Raw genomic sequence first — 20,596 nt, forward strand, 5'->3', positions numbered from 1 at the left:
TCCTCCGAAATCCTGTGAAAGAAGGTCGCATTCGGAGTGTCCTACTTGCTTTTCTGAAATGAGACAGCCTCGATGACGTATGCAGCCTTCGAATGCGACCTCCGGAGGACGCAGCCTTCTAAATGAGACACAGCTTATATAAGACCTTACTGCTCACAGTGCATGTCAGAGCAAATGAGAATTATGAGGTCAAAGGAACTGCCTGAAGAGCTCAGAGACAGAATTGTGGCAAGGCACAGGTCTGGCCAAGGTTACAAACAAATTTCTGCTGCACTTAAGGTTCCCAAGAGCACAGTGGCCTCCATTCCTTAAATGGAAGACGTTTGGGATGATCAGAACCCTTCCTAGAGCTGGCCGTCCGGCCAAACTGAGCTATCGGGGGGGAAGAGCCTTGGTGAGAGAGGTAAAGAAGAACCCAAAGATCACTGTGGCTGAGCTCCAGAGATGCAGTCGGGAGATGGGGGCAAGTTGTAGAAAGTCAACCATCACTGCAGCCCTCCACCAGTCGGGGCTTTATGGCAGAGTGGCCCTATGGAAGCCTCTCCTCAGTGCAAGACACATGAAAGCCCGCATGGAGTTTGCTAAAAAACACCTGAATAAGATTCTCTGGTCTGATGAGACCAAGATATAACTTTTTGGCCTTAATTCTAAGCGGTATGTGTGGAGAAAACCAGGCACTGCTCATCACCTGTCCAATACAGTCCCAACAGTGAAGCATGGTGGTGGCAGCATCATGCTGTGGGGGTGTTTTTCAGGTGCAGGGACAGGACGACTGGTTGCAATCGAGGGAAAGATGAATGCGGCCAAGTACAGGGATATCCTGGACGAAAACTTTCTCCAGAGTGCTCAGGACCTCAGACTGGGCCGAAGGTTTACCTTCCAACAAGACAATGACCTTAAGCACACAGCTAAAATAATGAAGGAGTGGCTTCACAACAACTCTGTGACTGTTCTTGAATGGCCCAGCCAGAGCCCTGACTTAAACCCAATTGAGCATCTCTGGAGAGACCTAAAAATGGCTGTCCACCAACGTTTACCATCCAACCTGACAGAACTGGAGAGGATCTGCAAGGAGGAATGGCAGAGGATCCCCAAATCCAGGTGTGAAAAACTTGTTGCATCTTTCCCAAAAAGACTCATGGCTGTATTAGATCAAAAGGGTGCTTCTACTAAATACTGAGCAAAGGGTCTGAATACTTAGGAACATGTGATATTTCAGTTTTTCTTTTTTAATAAATCTGCAAAAATGTCAACAATTCTGTGTTTTTCTGTCAATATGGGGTGCTGTGTGTACATTAATGAGGAAAACAAATGAACTTAAATGATTTTAGCAAATGGCTGCAATATAACAAAGAGTGAGAGTGAAAAATTTAAAGGGGTCTAAATACTTTCCGTACCCACTGTATTTGTAATAAAGAATTTTCAATCTTAAATACTAGCTTCTTTCAGTTAGACATGTTGCTTCTTCATATTGTAGTAAGGCTAAGAGAGTTGAAGAGATGGTGTTTATGATTTATGATATGTGATTTTATGATATTTTCCTATGTGTTTGTGCATTTATTTATTTTTAGTAAATAATTTTGTAATACTATTTAGTAAAGAATTTAGTGTACTGTATAAATGTGTGATAAATGTTTAAACAACTGTCTTTGGGGAAACTTTTTTTTATTATTATTCTACCATTTTGGAGAGAAATGAAAATACACAATAATTTTAACTTCCAAAATGATTGTGCATCCTCAGCTCAGACCAGTTTTCTCTGCTGTCTCTTATTACATCTCATTCTCTCGCTTTTATATAGTTCATTTATTTATGTATGTATTTATTTGTTCTTCTTTGTGTAGCTTGTACCTGTACAAATTGGGAATTGCCCCTCAGATCCAGGACTTGTTGGGGAAAGTAGACTTTACAGGTATGCCACAGTCATTCACAAAAATCAAAAAATGTAGCTCAGGTCCAAAGTACTAGGTCTGCCTGTAACCACAGTACATATTAATACTTTCAATAGTAATTATATTACCAAATAAACAAATAGTTTTTTCAAAGGCTAATCCTTAACCTATTACTTCAGTCATAAATATGTGGTATCTGCAATCCATTTGAGATTTGAAGCACATATAGTGGTGCTCCCTTACAATCACAGAACTCAAGCACAGCCATGCAATTATATCCATAACTGAAGTGTAGATCCACCTCTGTCAGCTCAGATCACAGGAGAAAGAAAAGGAGAAAAGTGCCTCAGGTTTTAATGATAGTGAACACTCTGCAGAAACCTAGCTCTTTGGGTTTGATTAATGATGGGATTGTAATGACAGGTAATTACTGCTTTAGCTCTGTTCAGAGTGTAACTCTTCAGCTTATTTATTGTGCTGCTGTTAATAAAATATATCATCAGGAAAACTGAGTTCAAGTCATAATGATGTGGTATGTAGTGAATTAATAATGAAAGTGAAAACACACTGAAAATTAAAGCAAGCTGTTTTTGCAGAAAACGATTTCTGTAGTGGTTTGGTGTTGGGCACACTTGTAAAATGATTTAAAGTAACAAGGCCCTTGTTTTTTTTTAAGTGAATAAGTATGGAATATGGATATTATGTTGGTCAATAATTCAATCTGTGTTGATAGTTTGAACTGCAAGACAACCATTGTTGTTTTTTAAACGCATTACAGTTGCAGATCTTATATGAAATGCCATAGGTTACCACAAATGAGTGGTTTTATCAGTAATAGCATAAATTAAGATACATGTAAAATAAGCCTAATTGATGACATTTCATATTCTCTTTCCACAGAGGAAGAAATCAGCAACATGAGGAAAGAACTGGATAAATATGGCATCCAGATGCCCGCCTTCAGCAAGATCGGTGGCATCCTGGCCAATGAGCTTTCAGTAGATGAAGCTGCATGTGAGTGACTTTACCTGTTTCTCCTATTCATATGTTTTAATTAAACATATATAATCTTCATTGTCAGGATCACATGTATTTGTTCTCTTTCTGATCTATATCTGTAGTACACGCTGCTGTCTTTGCCATTAATGAGGCCATTGACAAAGGTCATGCAGAGAGTACAATGGTGGCTCTGCAGAACCCCAATGCCTTACTGAGAAACACACAGAAACCATTGGCCCAGGACTACCAGGACACACTGAGCAAAGCCAAGAGGAAGAAAGAGGATCAGGCTTCGGGACGGGTAAACTAGATATTCATATTAAGTTTAAGTTTAGAAAAACCCTTCCATTCAAAGTTTTGTGGTTGGTAAGATATTTTATATAATGTATTCCTGTGATGGCAAAGCAGCATTTTCAGCAGTCATATGGATATTATGCTGCAAGAATGATAATATTTCTGCCTGTCAGAAGTAATGTTTTGCAAAACCAATGCAAGCCGCATTTGTATGTGATTTAAAATCTGATTTAAATTGGGTTTTTGAAATTATGCACAGTATGAACAAAGCCTTAAGCCGGGCTCACACTACAGGAGTCTTAAAATCCTAATCGATTATGAAATCTGGTTGCAGCACACACATAAGGAGAATCTTTGCAGATTGTCTTCCCTCAAATCTTAAACATGCACACACTACAAGATTTGAAAACCATGGCGTATCACACACTACAAGATATTATTAAGATTATCATGCCAGAGGGAGCGCCTCACGTGATCTCACGCAGCAGATCATCATTGATATTTCAGTGATGTTTACATAATGTTAGCTAGCGTGCTAACACTCACCCGGTACATTCAAAACTGAGGCGATTTTCCCCCCAGCGCTTCTCTTTCTCCTTATGGTTGTGATACGTTTTCAACACATTAATACAGACAGTCGTGTAACTACAAAACATGACATCAAGAAGCAATTTCCTCAGTCTCCAACGGAGCTGTACAGCAGCTGTTTTGCGGTCGCGCATTGGCTATTGTGACTTACGTAATCATATAGCCGTCATCATCCCGATTTAAATCCTAAATATCAAACATGTTTGATATGATCGGGGCGGCCCCGATTTGTGTGTGAACTGATCGAGAGGTGCAAGATTCGATCTGTGAATGTCTCACATTACCAGATAATCTGCGCCGAACATCAGGTGCTCGACAAGATTTTTGATCTGATTCTCAGGAGGGGAAAATTAGGGTTAAATCGGGCTAAACTCCTGTAGTGTGAGCCCAGCTTTAGTCATACATAGGCAATCCATAAAAACTCCCAGACACATGAATATCTGAATCTTTTTAACCTAAAGATTGAGCACTAATTTACAGGGAGGACTATTCATAAGTTGCTGAAAGCAAATATCCAAAGGTTGCCTACAATTCAAGTTTGTCTGCGTTTCTTTTTGAAGGCTCCTTTTAAACAATCTCCAGCATTCATTTACTTGCAAAATCAGCAGGATTTTGATTAAAACATAACAGAATCAGCCTTGCTAGTTAAATGCTGATGCCCTCTAACACTCCTCACACACTCTGCTGACTCCAGTATCACCTGATCCCCTGATGCTGGCTCAGTTGAATAGTCATTTTGTTGTGTGTACACATCTAAGGTTGTGTAAATAGTGTATTACCGCTCAGGGATTTTTTTTTTTATTAAATTTTTAGCCTGGTGTTAAGATCTTTGCTCACAGGCACAATAGTGATAGCTCATGTCTTGCTGGGATCAAACCAATAGCATTCTCATTACTTTCCCTGAGTTTACCTTGTCCTCTGCACCACCAAATCTATCTATTTTTTTAATAATTCTTGTTAATAAATAAAGTGTGACATACAGCGGGTAAAATTAGTATTGAACACGTCACCATTTTTCTCCGTAAAGGTGCTGTTGACATGAAATTTTCACCAGATGTCGGTGATAACCCAAGTAATCCATACATACAAAGAAAACAAAACAAATAATTTCAGTTTGTATGAGTTATGTGTATTAAAATGGAATGACAAAGAGAAAAAGTACTGAACTACTGAAATGTATTTAATACTTCGTACAAAAGCCTTTGTTGGTAATGACAGCTTCAAGACGCCTCCTGTCTGGAGAAACTAGTCGCATGCATTGCTCAGGTGTGATTTTGGCCCATTCTTCCACAGAATCTCTTCTATGAACTCTGATCTTTAGTTCTTATTTTCTATTAAATTCAAGTCCGGTGATTGTCTGGGCCATTCTAGCAGCTTTATTTTCTTTCACTGAAACCAACTGAGAGTTTCCTTGGCTGTGTTTGGGATCATTGTCTTGCTGAAATGTCCACTCGTTTCATCTTCATCATCCTGGTACTGTAGGTGTTGGGACTGAATCAGCTAATATTAATTTCCACTGACTAGGGGCAGGATTCCTTTCTAATTACTGATAGATTTCAGCTGGTGTCTTGGCTTTCCAAGCCTTTTTGCACCTACATTTCTTCATGTGTTCAATACTTTTTCTCTGTGTCATTCCATTTTATTACACATAACTTTATTTCTGAACGTATTTGTTTTGTTTTCTCTGTATGTATGGATTTTTTGGGTTGTTACTGACATCTGGTGAAAATTTCATGTCAACAGCACCTTCAGAAATATATTTACTGAGAAAAATGGTGACGTGTTCAATACTTATTTTACCCTCTGTATTGTGTGTGTGTGTGTGTGTTCAGCGCTCGTCTGTTGCAACTGAAGAGAGAGATGTGTATGAAGAATTGCTGACTCAGCAGGAGATTCAGAGCAGTGTCGACCTTGTGAACAGTAAGTGTTTTAATTATTTTATTTTTTTTTAAGTTTGAAAAAATTTTAACACATCAAAGGTATGACTTAAAATTTAGGTGGAATATATATATATATATTACTTTAGATTAAGGTGAGCATAAGAGACCATGTGGATGCTTTCATGGAAATACATATGTTATAACATATACATATAATACATAACATATAATATAACATATATATTTTGTAATTTAATGGATAGTTATTTATGGAATGCCCTGCAATTGATGCATACTGTATGGCATAGTATTATATAAATGTTACGTAAAAATAATTTTCTCACTCTAGCATCAGAAGCTATTCAACAGTTAAATCAGGCTCTTGATGCTGAGGATCAGAAAGCCGTACTGGCCAGCCTTAGGTTGCCTGCACTTGGTCTTGTGGGAGTCCTTGATGACAACTCCAGCTTTTACCTGGAGCACTTCACATCCTACAGGGAGCATAAAGTTAAGGTACTAAAGCAGACTTTCCGTATCAGGTAAAATTACTTTTCAGTCAAATGAGTTTGATGAGAATACTTATGACATCCGTATGCAGGATGCTGGTGCGGGTGCTCAGCTGGAGAGGGAAGAGATTCAGAGGGTCATCACTTCCTGTAACGAGTTTGCAGAGGCTGAGAAACGAAGTATGTTGCACACATTCATGTAGCCTTGACTAGCTGATAAAATAGCCTAGAATATAGTGTATCTGTAGATACTGTATGAAGCTCTGTATTTCATTGTTTCTCATTCAAATCATGACAGGTGAATTTATACATACACCATTATAATGTAAAAAAAAAATAAAAATAAAATAAATATATATACAGTGGGTACGGAAAGTATTCAGACCCCCTTAAATTTTTCACTCTTTGTTATATTGCAGCCATTTGCTAAAATCATTTAAGTTAATTTTTTTCCTCATTAATGTACACACAGCACCCCATATTGACAGAAAAACACAGAATTGTTGACATTTTTGCAGATTTATTAAAAAAGAAAAACTGAAATATCACATGGTCCTAACAAATTGATTTTTTCTAAACATTTAACAGTGATATGGTAAGTTAAATAAAAAATGTGTTAATGTTTTTAAAGATTTAGTGAACATTAGATAATGGCTGAGGTGAATATTAAAATAGGGAAACTGAGCTTAAATATCCAATATTGACCATTATATAACCAAAGTGGACTGATACAGATCAATTAAAAAACTCTCTAAAAGCAGCTGATCACTGATTTAGCACCAGTTTATATTGTATTTCCCTATTAAGTATGAACCTATATGATTATTTTGTTTGCTTGTCTGATACTACTGATTATTGTGCTCTTAATGGACACAGAGCAGGAAGCGGTTGTTGCGATCAATGCAGCTATTCGACGAGGCATTCCAGAAGAGACCGTGGAGGCGCTTCTGAACCCAGAGGCTCAGTTACCCATCGTCTATCACACTGCTGCTAGCCTGTACCAGGCCGAGCTCTTCAGCCTGCAGCTTGGCTGTCAGGTCAGTTTTCTTAACTCTCGTATTCCATGTGTAGCTCTTTCTTGTCTCTACTTACAAAACTAGTTTTCATTTTTTACCATCTCAGAACAAGGCCGGTCTTACTCATGAGGAGCTGTGTGTAGCTGTGGAGATGCTGTCTGCTGTGTCTGTGTTAAATGAGGTGCTGGACACTAAAGACTCTGTGGCCGTCATTGAGCAGCTCAATGACTCTCCACTGGGCTTCAGTGGTCTGGATGCTGACAATTTACAGAGGTACAGTGATGCTACTGACTGAAAAAGAGAGAGGTGTCACACTATATGGCACACTAAGACACAATTTAGGAATTTGCTTCATTAAGTGGTTGTTTTGCTTGTTAGATACGCAGACACACTGATCCGTCTCAGAGCTGAGTCCCTCGCTCAGGGTCAAGAGTTCATCACCTGGAATGATGTTCAGAAATGCATCGACACTGTCAATGTCCAGGAGCAGGAGGAACATGAGAGTAAGCAAACTTTGAAATATATTGTACAATATCATTCAAAGTTTTTGATGAGTACAATTTTTTAAGAGATTAACACTTTTATTTAGCAAGGATGCAATAAATTGCTCAAAAGTGATAGTAAAGACATTAGTAATGTTACAGAAAATTTTTTCACAAAAATGCTGTTCTTTTTCTATTCGTCAAGGAATCCTGAAGTAATGTATTACAGTTTACACAAAGTGATTAAAAGGCACAGCTGTTTTTAACATTGATAATAATAAGAAAGTTTCTTGGACACAAAATCATCATATTGATCTGCATATTGATTTGATCAGCATATCAGAATGATCAGCAGCAGCATGCTGTTGAAAATTCAGCTTTGTCATCGCTGGAATAAATTACATTTTAAAATATGTGACCCTGGAGCACAAAACCAGTCTTAAGTTGGGGATATTTGTAACAAAAATACATTGTATGGGTCAAAATTATCAATTTTTCTTTTATGCCAAAAATCATTAGGATATTAAAGATCATGTTCCATGAATATATTTTGTAAATTTCCTACTGTAAATACATCAAAAATATATTATCATTAGTAATATGCATTGCTAAGGACTTCCTTTGGACAAATTTAAAGGCGATTTTCTCAGTATTTAGATTTTTATGCACCCTCAGATTCCAGATTTTCAAATAGTTGTATCTCGGCCAAATATTGTCCTAACAAACCATACATCAATGGAAAGCTTATTTATTCAGCTTTCAGATGATTTATACATCTCAATTAAAAAATTTGACCCTTATGACTGGTTTTGTGGTCCAGGGTCACATATAAGAAAATACAACACAGCTATTTTAAATTGTAATAATATCTTACAATATTAATGTTTTAATTTACTTTATTTTTAATCAAATAAATGTAGCCTTGGTAAACAGAAGAGATTTCTTTCAAAAACCCCAAACTTTCGAATAGTAAAGTTTCGATCATTTTGTAAATTTCAAAATGATCACCACACAAGATTGAAAAGGAAGTATTTCAATAGTTTTTTTACCTTTCAAAATGTATTCGGTTTTAATGAATTTATGTAATATAATAAAAACAGACTAAGTGGTCTTCTTAGTAATTATGTGTTTCATAGACTTTTCTTTTACAATGAACATTTTAAGATGATTAAATTCTACCATACAAAGAATGTCTGTTTTATAGAAAGTTACTCCATAATGTGTATGAATTGAACTTCATTTATCCAATGTATTGAAATCTCACAAAAAAAGTTTTATTGAACATTTAAAGATTCTCATAAGTAAACATTTAGGCTTTGATCAGCATTCAACTATAATATAAAACATTATACATGATCTTGAAACAACATGTTAATGTGTAAACAACAAATGTAGGACCTTTTTGTCTTTTTCTTAATCATTGACAATATTCCATTGAATATTCCAATTATTGAGCACATACAATTCCCATGTTTCCTGTGTAGGAGTCATCGCTATCGCTGAGATCAACGAAGCCCTAAATTCTGGAGATCCAGAGAAGACACTTGCTGCCCTCCTACTCCCTACAGCTAAAATACAGGGAGTCAATCCAGCCAATGCCAAACACTATCACAATCTACTGCTGTCCACCAAAGACCTCATCTGCAAGGTGAAACAGAATAACAGTGCTGAACCAATGAAATGTCTAAAGCCCCATTCACACCAAGAACGATAACTATAAAGATAACAATATTAGCGTCCACACCAGCGAACGATATCATCTGTTTATTCTAAGCGCACGCGTGTCTGCCGCTTTAAATTCTTGAGTTCGTTACAGCAGGATGGATTCTGATTGGCTGCTAATTTTTCAGAAAAATCATTTTGAAAATGATTCCAACGATATCATTTCTCGTTGTCTTTATTGTTATAGTTGTGGTGTGAACTCTGCTATTCTTTAATATTTAGAACAATTTTTAGAACTATATCTTTATCGTTATCTTTATAGTTATCATTCTTGGTGTGAACGGGCCTTAAGAGGTTACATCTGTTATTTCAGATACTCTTTTCTTAAATAAATCATCTGGACACTTTCTACTCAACCCTCAACTTTCCTGGTCTCAAATATTTTGTATTCAGCTTGACTTAGTTTCATATTTACACTTGAGTGTAAGTGTCCAACTCCTGATCAAGTCAGGAGCCTCTTCTAAAGTAAAAAGTGGGAAGTCCAACCACAACATCCTCAACCCACTGTTAAGCCATTTTAGATAAGGAAGTCCCCCTCGCAGGCCATAACACAAACATCCTGGTATTTAAAAGAACTCAACTCATGGACAAAGCCATCGAAGGTCTAGAGCTAAAAGATCTAAAGTTGACTTGGGAAGTGGAAGTCTTTGTGAGGAGATATGAGAGGAAGGGGTCCAGACAGCTGTGGAAAGAACACAGACATACGGCTGCTTTGTAGTAATAATACAAGTCATACTGCTGCTGAGTGTACAGCTTCACATAGTGTGCAAAAAGAAGTGCATTACATGGGGCAAAGCACACTAAAAAGATCCCAAACACCAACGTACTGGCCTTCATGTAGTGTTTCCAGTCATGACTGGAACGATTTAGATGGTAAATGATGGATCCGTAAATGAATGTGATGACTAATGATGGCAGGATGAACCCCAGGCAGATCAGACTCAGTCTGCATGGAATCAAAGCTCGGTTGAAAGCTTTTTCATAGGACTGGATATCATGACATGTCACCATATTTTGTTCAAGAACTTGGTAGCTTTGCTGAATCATAAACTCAGGTAGCATCGCAATAGAAAAAACCATCCAAATGGATAAACTGGTGCAGATCGCATAGTACTTTTTTGACATTGTCCTGTAGAGGAATGGGTGGACCACCGCAAGGTAGCGCATCACACTAATACACATGTGGGCATGGATCGAGCAGTAGATGTTCCCATAAAAGCAGGCAATCACCACCTTGCAGGCGAGCTCTCCAAAGATCCAGTCATTGTTATTGAGGTGATAGTGGACTCTGAGTGTGAGGGAAAGTAGCAAGAGGAGGTCTGAAACTGCTAGGCTAAAATATAGGATACCACTGGAAAGATTCTTTCTTCCGCTGAGGCAGGTTAACACAAAGACATTAGAGGGGATCCCGATAAGGATGGCTAGGATGTACGCGGATGGAATGATCCTAGTGCTGACAATTCCAGTGATGTGATCGATGACATTGGCACTGACGTTTATCACAGGCACCTGGGAGGATGAGTTAAAGACCATTGTTCCAGGATATGTTTTTGGGTGAGGTGGCTTGTTTGGAAAAATTATTCTGGAATCTTTTGATACTAAAAAGAAAGGTTAGAAAAAATGTTAAACTGTTATACAGGGTGTTCTTAGTAATTACATTTCACACAGATCTATAATGAAAATGTGGTTACATTTAAAATGAAGTGAATATAATTCTACAGAAACTTTTAGATTGGATAATAATTAATAGCTGACATGGCTTCAAGTTTTAGTCAATTTGTGTAGTCAATAATAAGAACATTACACATTCAATGCTAATGCATACATATTTTTGTTACTTTATTATCTAGAAAATCTGGAAAACACTGAATTGACTTTGAAATTTAAAGTGACCAAAGACATTAAAACCAGTTGAACAGACAGTTTTTGAAATTAAATAAAGGTTGTTCAGTTTTAGTTTTTAATATTATAGGCACAGATGTTCCAGATTTACCACATGACAAACATTTTTTAAGGTTAATAATTGATTTAAAGTGTTACATTTTTAATTATGTAACATTATATTTACTTACTACATTTAATTTATTTTAGTGTATTATTTTTGGGGTAATGTCTGACTCTTTTTGTTGTTCTTTCAGCAGTGTATGACCACCTAAAATTCCCAAACTCACCATTGTTATGTTGCTAGATTTTGACACATTGTATTTAGAGAATAATTTATTTTAGGTGATTGAAAATGTTGATCGCCGTAGACTGCTACAGTAGCTCTGACTAAAAGAATCAAGTCAGTTAAAGGGCAATTCAAGTTTTCTTTGTCACAAAAGTCTTGATTTCAGTGCAAATTCACATCTCTACCACATAGCAATCAGCTGTTGATCTTTAAATGAAAGAGAAACGTTTTTCTCTTACCTGAATCTTGAAGTGAGTCCTCAAACATTAATGGTAATAGCAGCAGCACAAAAAATCTCCACATGTTTGAAAGGTTTTTCCAGTTTTTTACAAACTATTGTTCATCAAACTAGACATGATCTACAAGTGACTCTTTTGAGGATCACTCTCTAGACAAATAACTGTCAAGTTAGGAGTCTACATCGAAGGGTGTGATATGTTGCTGGTTTCCTGTCAAGGGCTTAGGGAGTCTTGAGTCAGAATTGCTCAGGGCAAATTTTTCAGGCATGTCAGGAAATGCTGCGAGATGAGAGACTTCCTCCAAATGCAGTTCATGGACCAAATTATTTACAAACATCTGTCCACAAATAGTTCGTAAATTGCATAGAGGAATGTTTAAATGGTATTTTGAAAATGTCTCTGGCCACAAGTCCATTATTGGATAAATGTGTCCCTATAATTTCTTTCTTTCTTTCTTTCTTTCTTTCTTTCTTCATATCTTCTCCTTTCAGATAAAGAAAACTGTATTTATTTTTGTCTTTCTGAATATCAGTGTTAATAAATGATCAGTAGAATGATAAATCTTTAGTTTTTCACAGCAGTCGATATTATAGGTTTGTGATTTCTTTTTTCTATCATCACAGTCAATCTGCAATCTGGCCACCCAATTTGACAATATTACATGAATTATTTGAATACACTTTAAAGGGTCATGAAACCCCCTGTTTCAGCACTGGTTAGTTCTCACCACAGTTTTAAAAAATGCTAAAAAAGTGGGCGTGGTGTGCTGCGAGCCGAGGGGGAAGAGGGGAGACAGACAACACACACAGCTTCGGGTTCAGACAGTTTCATTTTGCTCCCATCAAAACACGTAAAAACACAAATAAATGCACAGCCATTTGCACTCTGTATCGAAAACGTCTCAGGTTACTTATGTAACCATGGTTCCCTGAGTAGGGAACGAGACACTGCGTCCTCTAGGGGTCGCTATGGGGAATGCCTCGTCGTGACCCGTGTCTGAAGCATACATTGAAAAAACACCAACTCGTTGGCCGGCGACAGCCATGACGTCACTACCGGTGCGACTAAAGTATAAATAGGCGCCGGGAGCTATTTTTCTCTCTTGGAAAAAACGCTCGCAGTGCACGCCGATTGCCCCCTCGGAGACATCGCGTGCTCTTTGCCCAAACAAAAACAACGCATAGATTGTGTGTGTCATCAGATGTTAAACAACGTCAACACGGATGCACACATCCTTAAATGCTTTGCTAGTGCTCGCCATAATGAGATAAATAGAGATCGCTCTTACCACAGAAATGCACGCTTCAAACAAAACAGTCAATGAAGACGAAGAAGAGAATGATGTGTAGCTCCCGGCGCCTATTTATACTATAGTCGCACTGGTAGTGATGTCATGGTTGTCGCCGGCCAACAAGTTGGTGTTTTTTCAATGTATGCTTCAGACACGGGTCACGACGAGGCGTTCCCCATAGCGACCCCTAGAGGACGCAGTTCGAAGTTCCCATGAAAGGGAACATACATGAACGTGCTGTTGCACCTCTGATAACTTTTTAAGGCTTATGCTGCGGCGATTATATAAGCCTTTTGACAGGTTGTGTCATGGAGCTGTAAAAACGGTTATACTCACCGTTATACTCAAGTGAATGAATCACGTTTGAGCCAAACTCTTATTAAAAAAGCAAAAACAAACACTCTCCTTTGATTCATGAACGTTTCTCTCAGATAATGTATGCGATCTCCCAGTCTGAAGCGTCTGTCATGGCAAATCAACACATGCTATTGTGAATAATTAAGCGAAGCGTCTTCTCATAGGATAAGAACACACAGTCTCATGAATAATTTAATAGACACTGATGCGACATCGATGTACTATAGTCCATTGCCGCGTCACAAATTGTGAAGTCAGCACAATGTAGATTTTAAACCTGGAAGATGAAAATAGCGCAACAAAGCTTAAAATTAACAATTTTCTCCAATAGTTAAAATTATTCGATGCTAACATTGTCTTCTATGATGTGCAACACAAACACCTCTGCTAAAATCTCAGAAAATGTCATCTGGGGTTTCATGACCCTTTAACTCCATAATTTTTTTTCCCCACATACAGCGGGTAAATTAAGTATTGAACATGTCACCAGTTTTATAAGTAAAGATATTTTTAAAGTTGCTGTTGACATTTTCACCAGATGTCGGTAACAACCCGAGTAATCCATACATACAAATAAAACAAAACAAACAAGTTCAGAAATTAAGTTATGTGTAATAAAATGGAATGACACAGGGAAAAAGTATTGAACACATGAAGAAAGGTTGGTGCAAAAAGGCTTGGAAAGCCAACTCACCAGCTGAAATCTATCAGTAATTAGAAAGGAATCCTGCCCCTAGTCAGTGGAAATTAATATTAGCTGATTCAGTCCCAACACCTACAGTACCAGGATGATGAAGATGAAACGAGTGGACATTTCAGCAAGACAATGATCCCAAACACAGCCAAGGAAACTCTCAGTTGGTTTCAGAAAAAGAAAATAAAGCTGCTAGAATGGCCCAGACAATCACCTGACTTGAATCCAATATAAAATAAGAACTAAAGATCAGAGTTCATAGAAGAGATTCTGTGGAAGAATGGGCCAAAATCACACCTGAGCAATGCATGCGACTAGTTTCTCCAGACAGGAGGCGTCTTGAAGCTGTCATTACCAACAAAGGCTTTTGTACAAAGTATTAAATACATTTCAGTAGTTCAGTACTTTTTCTCTGTGTCATTCCATTTTAATACACATAACTTAATTTCTGAACTTTTTTGAACGTTTTGTTTTCTCTGTATGTATGGATTACTTGGGTTGTTACCGACATCTGGTGAAAATTTAATGTCTACAGCACCTTTAGAAATATATTAACTGGGGAAATGGTGGTGTGTTCAATACTTATTTTACCCGCTGTATATGTATATATGTATATATTAGGTGGGTTTTAGCCCCATTTGTGAGACATTTACTAATACTTTTAATAATTTATTACATGAACTGGCACTACAATAGTTGTGTCCTGACTGTTAGTTGTTCACTGAAGATGACACAATGTCACCATCTAGTGTTCACAATTAACACTGCAACAGGTCCCGTCACATAGAGCAGTGTTTCCCAACCTTTTTTTAGTCGCGGCACCCTTTGGAAATTTTAACAAATTTGTGGCACCCTACAAAATTAATTTTGTCACAGTATTTGAATTTCTAACTTCGATATGATAATTTGAAAAGTGTAGCTATTCAGTACAACAGGGAAGAACTGCAGAATATAATGTCATACAGATATTTTTAATTTTATAAAAAGAAATGTGTCTATCAATGGTGGCAATCAGTAGCTTTTATTCATATGTAAACATTGTGAGATAGCTAGTTATAATGGTAATTAAACAAAGTTTTGCTCACTCTGTGTATTTTTGATTTTACAGTTGGGTAATTTTGTTGCAGTAGCACGAGATAGCTTGATTTGAAACTTTGAATTGAATAAAAAAAAATGACAAGGAGGCTATGCAGTTAATAATAAAATAAGAACAAATAAAGAAATTACTAAATAAAACAAAACAAACAAGTTCAGAAATTAAGTTATGTGTAATAAAATGGAATGACACAGGGAAAAAGTATTGAACACATGAAGAAAGGTTGGTGCAAAAAGGCTTGGAAAGCCAACTCACCAGCTGAAATCTATCAGTAATTAGAAAGGAATCCTGCCCCTAGTCAGTGGAAATTAATATTAGCTGATTCAGTCCCAACACCTACAGTACCAGGATGATGAAGATGAAACGAGTGGACATTTCAGCAAGACAATGATCCCAAACACAGCCAAGGAAACTCTCAGTTGGTTTCAGAAAAAGAAAATAAAGCTGCTAGAATGGCCCAGACAATCACCTGACTTGAATCCAATATAAAATAAGAACTAAAGATCAGAGTTCATAGAAGAGATTCTGTGGAAGAATGGGCCAAAATCACACCTGAGCAATGCATGCGACTAGTTTCTCCAGACAGGAGGCGTCTTGAAGCTGTCATTACCAACAAAAGCTTTTGTACGAAGTATTAAATACATTTCAGTAGTTCAATACTTTTTCTCTGTGTCATTCCATTTTAATACACATTACTTAATTTCTGAAATTATTTGTTTTGTTTTATTTGTATGTATGGATTACTTGGGTTATCACCGACATCTGGTGAAAATGTAATGTCAACAGCACCTTTAGAAATATATTTACTGAGAAAAATGGTGATGTATTCAATACTTATTTTACCCGCTGTATGCATTCACACCTCTTTTTTGGTCTGTTTTGACTAAACCACATCTTCTCTATTACTGTGGGAATGTTCCTAAAGTAGGGAAACGTAATAGACCAAGTACTGTACTATATTTCTGTCTCATAAAGGAAAGCATGGATATGTTTTATTACATTGTTCATCAGTGTTCATACTGTATATTATTCAAAATCTTAAGTTAAACCTTTGCTTAACATTTGACATCTGTATTGAGATGCTATTTATATGACTGCTGTGAAAACACTCCCTAAATCTCTATTTTCCAAAGAGATTTAACCAGTGATAGTTGCACAAAATGTCTCCCACCTTTACTTGATTTGGTTGATTAGATTTAGAGTAATTTGGTCTGCAGTAGCAGATGATTTGTTTGCCCTGTGACAGTGTGTTCAGTTACACTTGTTTGTATGGAGCATGTGCTGACTGTGTGTTGTGCTGTAACAGAGCTCTGGAGATGAATCTGCTGTGCTGTGGCTGGACCAGATCCAGGCGGCCGTGCACACTGCCAACCGGGACCAGGAGGACGCACTCAAATGTAAGTGTGCAACCAAATATAAGCTGCATGAAAGCTGTAGGATTAGCTTTTCTGTTCAGTCTATTCATTTCTTATACACATCCCTATAAAGGATGTGCATTAATACATATGATCCACATAATTACCTATGACCTTTCAGGTCTATTAACTTTAATATTTAAACTCTGTTGTACAATACTTACAGACTACAGTAAAAATATGTAAACATTTTTTATTTTATACATGTAAAATCTTTATGTAATCTATATAACATTTACACAAATTAAAATATAGTCTTAGGAAGAACTGTGACTTTACCCATTCTCAATGATTACAAAAGTAAAGCCTAACATTTGAAATAATAGTCATAAAATATATATTTTTAAATGGAACAGTTTAATGACCCTTTAGACAAAATGTTTTAAAAATTAATAAAAAAGGTTGCATACAGTATTTGTTTTTGTTGAGTAGCATCTTTGATATGCAAGGCATTTATGGCTTATTTAGTATGATATAAAAGAATAAGGAGCTCATTCTCAAGGAGGAAATAAACATTTACATTTTATTCAGAGGCCTGAAATTAGGTGCAGCTGCTGATATTTACATGACCAAAAAGTAAGGTGAAATTCTCATAGCTTGTGATGTAAATCAATGAGATTTTTAAAACACTATGTCAGACTACTTACATCGGTTCATCTATAAATATCAGTTGTCACATTGTTATCTTAAAATAATGCCTTAGTTACATGATATTTAAATGTTTAGTTTTATGAAGCTCTGCAGTGTTTATTGAGAGGGGCAAAACATGGTATGTTATACCATATTTGATACATTTTAACATGGTTTGAGGATGTATAGATAATCAAATAAACCTAAGTTACCTCAGTCAGTCCAGTAAGTGTTTATCTTGAAACATTACTACTAAGAAAATAAAATGAATTCTTAAGTTTGTGTGAATGATTTCAGTGGCTGAGGCAGTAGCAGACATTAACAGGGCAGTATCTGAGGGAGATGCTAAGGCCACACTAGCTGCTCTGCAGTGTCCTGATGCAGGTCTTCGAGCGGTGCTGTCTGAATGTGCTCATGTCTACCACAGCCAGCTCGCTCACTTACAGAGCACTCAAACAGAACAAGGTAATTCTATCTCACCCCTGATGACTGCGATCTGGAAGGTCTAGCTTTAATCTGAACATTAACTTATCTGCCTTACTCTTTTAGGCTGGAGAATTTCTTTTCATGCTGTTAGAAAATATTATTTATAAATTATAGAATTTATTATATATTTAGCAGCATATTGTGTGTGATACAGTAGTGTATTCTTGTATATTTTTTCATTACCATTAACAATCCTAATAGTGTAAAATGTGTACAAATTTGCCAGTTTAATTTGATAAATTGTTAAATAATAGTTGTAAATAGTCCTATCATCTAAAACATTTACTGATTCATTTGATTTCAGACAGAGACAAATACACGTCTAGAGCTCCTGTGAAGAATAACTTATTTATGAAGAATTGCATTCACATTGCATTACATTTTTTTTGTAGGAACTAGTGGCAGTTTATGGGTGAAACACAAGATCAAGGATAAATATGACTACTTCTACAACATTGAAAGCAAGGAAGGGACATGGGTTGAGCCAGATAATTTTGTCCATGACAGTTCACAGCTCACCAAAGAAGATATTCAGGTAGGTCTTCAGGACAGATATACTGTACATTTACAGTTTTTAGTGTTGAATTAAAGTATGTAAGCTCTGTTGTTCATGTTTTCTTTCCCCTAACTAGAGTGTTTTGAGCAGTGTAACAGCAGAGTATAACAGAGAGCAGCTGTGGTTGGCCAATGAGGCGCTCATCATCCAGCTTCAGGCCCTGATTCGTGGATACCTGGTGAGGCGGGCACATAATGACAGGTTGAAGTACCTGCGAAAGCAAGAGCCGAGTGTCATCAAACTGCAGGTGCTTAACTGTTTAATGTAAAGTATTGATACTTAACTTGATTACTTGTATGCCAGGCCACTAACCTAATTTGAAAGCTCCAAGACTCAACATTTTTTAATTGTTTAGCATAAAAAAAAAAGTTAAATTATTATTTTATAATATTATTTCAGTTTTTTTTTTCGGATTGTTTATTAAAGAAAACAATTATAGCGAGTAGTTTCATAGTTTTTGTAATATGACATTTACACATCAAAAGCTTGTAAATCTAAATGATTAACTCTTCTGTTAACTCCTCAAAACATTAAGAGACAATAAAATTAGCAATAGCAACGAAATATCAACATTATACAAAGAAAGTATTACAAAAAAGGGTTTAGTAACCATATTGGCTATAAATTCTAGAGTTGTATTGTTTTCTTTACAGCTCAGTTCAAAGGAAAATAAACTAACAATATTCTCTAGGAACAAATATGTGATGTGGTCTATTTCACATGGGCTTTGGTTTATGATTACAGGCATCCTGGAAGGGCTACAAACAGAGAAGAGTCTATAAGGACAGACTAAAGACCTTCCAAGACAGTGTGAGCAGTGCGATTAAGGTAACGGTCCTATCACTGATGCTCATTTATTACAGTATTTCATCATATTTTTCCTTGTTGCTTTGAAGTGCAGTATTCATAATATGAAAACTTGTTTCCTCTGTAATTTAGTTACAGTCACTGGTGAAGATGTGGAAAGCTAAACGAAGCTACACAAGGAGACTGAAGTACTTCAAAGACCATGTAAGTCACACACAAGCACTGATGTGAACGAGCAGCTTCTTTATCAGTTATACTCATGAAAATGGCATATTCTGTGTGTCATGCTCAGGAGAAAGAAATAGTGAAGATTCAAGCTTACCTTAAGGCTAACAAAGCAAGAGTTGACTACAGAACCTTGAGTAAGTCAATAGCATTATATTTAATATGTTAATTAATTTACATTTACTTGCATAGACAGATGATTGGTTTGTAAGGTAAAGATGAATGTGTTTTTCTGTTTTTCAAACAGCCGGTTCTCAGCACCCCCCTCTCTCAGTGGTCCGTAAATTTGTACATTTGCTGGAACAAAGCAGCCTCGATTTACGGGAGGAACAGGAAGTGACACGGCTCAGAGAGGAAGTGGTCACCAAGATTCGTTCTAATCAGCAAATGGAAAAGGATCTGAATTTGATGGATATTAAAATTGGCCTGTTAGTAAAAAACAGGATCACACTACAGGTTAGATGCAGTTTGCTTTCAGTGCTTTCATGCGGTGATTTTAAATGATCCATAAAGCTTAACAATCTCTTTGAATTGCTTGTTGGATATATTTTAATGAGATTGAGATACATTATCCTTTGATGTGCATAGGTTTCTGTTTTCCCATGATGTGAAGTGCTACTGCAAGCAAATACACATCACGGAGAGAAAACAACAACAACAGCATACTTGTATTCTTAGGAGTTTCATGAGAGTAGAAGCAGCTACAGATGTCCAAACCAGTCGAGTATGAACCCTTGACCCATTCTAATTTTTCCATCTACTGCTATGTTGTCTCCTCTGGTAGGATGTGGTGTCACACAGCAAAAAGATGAAGAGCAAAAAGAACAAAATGAACAAAGAAGATCTGGCCATGGGGGAAAAGCAGGGCATCAAGGGTCTGAGCAAAGAGAAGAGGAAGAAACTGGAGGCCTATCAGCATCTTTTCTACCTTCTACAAGTGAGATAAGGAACTTTGGGACGAATTTAGTCATTTTAAATCATTTAAGAAATAGATTGGAATGCTGAATCGCAACTTGGAGCTGACCAAAGGCTTTAATGGAATATTCCAATAAAATTTTGCACCGATTGCCACAGGAAATTATTTTACTTGTTCATTAAAAAAAAAAAAAAAACAGCATTAAAAAAATAATTAATATAATTTATAAATAAACAATTTCTAAATGATTTATTTGTAATAAATAAATAAGTATATATATATATATATATATATATATATATATATATATATATATATATAAAAAAAAAATAAGA

At 36.5% G+C, this 20,596-nt stretch overlaps 2 protein-coding genes across 2 annotated transcripts in view; one reads left to right on the forward strand and one right to left on the reverse strand.

Annotated features, from left to right (window-relative positions):
• LOC107561620 (ras GTPase-activating-like protein IQGAP1) overlaps window positions 1-20,596 on the forward strand; it is a 71,089-nt gene that overhangs the window by 34,279 nt on the left and 16,214 nt on the right. Inside the window, exons 6-24 of the mRNA XM_016246093.1 lie at window positions 1,845-1,912; window positions 2,793-2,906; window positions 3,014-3,192; window positions 5,606-5,693; window positions 6,003-6,166; window positions 6,252-6,339; window positions 7,036-7,196; window positions 7,282-7,448; window positions 7,554-7,678; window positions 9,142-9,305; window positions 16,533-16,623; window positions 17,569-17,736; window positions 18,150-18,292; window positions 18,390-18,560; window positions 19,058-19,141; window positions 19,253-19,324; window positions 19,413-19,482; window positions 19,593-19,801; window positions 20,130-20,282. Of these exons, the coding sequence (XP_016101579.1) occupies window positions 1,845-1,912; window positions 2,793-2,906; window positions 3,014-3,192; window positions 5,606-5,693; window positions 6,003-6,166; window positions 6,252-6,339; window positions 7,036-7,196; window positions 7,282-7,448; window positions 7,554-7,678; window positions 9,142-9,305; window positions 16,533-16,623; window positions 17,569-17,736; window positions 18,150-18,292; window positions 18,390-18,560; window positions 19,058-19,141; window positions 19,253-19,324; window positions 19,413-19,482; window positions 19,593-19,801; window positions 20,130-20,282 (2,479 nt within the window). The remainder of the gene's footprint in view (window positions 1-1,844; window positions 1,913-2,792; window positions 2,907-3,013; window positions 3,193-5,605; window positions 5,694-6,002; window positions 6,167-6,251; window positions 6,340-7,035; window positions 7,197-7,281; window positions 7,449-7,553; window positions 7,679-9,141; window positions 9,306-16,532; window positions 16,624-17,568; window positions 17,737-18,149; window positions 18,293-18,389; window positions 18,561-19,057; window positions 19,142-19,252; window positions 19,325-19,412; window positions 19,483-19,592; window positions 19,802-20,129; window positions 20,283-20,596) is intronic.
• LOC107561621 (proteinase-activated receptor 3-like) lies at window positions 9,639-12,224 on the reverse strand. The gene is made up of 2 exons (XM_016246094.1): window positions 11,789-12,224; window positions 9,639-10,977 (listed from the first exon to the last, which is right to left on the reverse strand). The coding sequence occupies exons 1-2, from the start codon at window positions 11,850-11,852 to the stop codon at window positions 9,956-9,958; spliced, it is 1,086 nt and encodes a 361-aa protein (XP_016101580.1). The 5' UTR covers window positions 11,853-12,224; the 3' UTR covers window positions 9,639-9,955.

The sequence above is a fragment of the Sinocyclocheilus grahami genome, unplaced genomic scaffold (assembly GCF_001515645.1).
Source record: "Sinocyclocheilus grahami isolate Dianchi unplaced genomic scaffold, SAMN03320097.WGS_v1.1 scaffold784.1, whole genome shotgun sequence".
Lineage (NCBI taxonomy): Eukaryota > Metazoa > Chordata > Actinopteri > Cypriniformes > Cyprinidae > Sinocyclocheilus > Sinocyclocheilus grahami.

Excerpts from the sequence above, each read along its gene's own strand:
- LOC107561621 (XM_016246094.1), bottom strand. The coding sequence starts at position 11,852 with ATGTGGAGATTTTTTGTGCTGCTGCTATTACCATTAATGTTTGAGGAC. Across the intron at positions 10,978-11,788 it reads GGACTCACTTCAAGATTCAG|TATCAAAAGATTCCAGAATA; the intron begins GTAAGAGAAAAA and ends CTTTCTTTTTAG.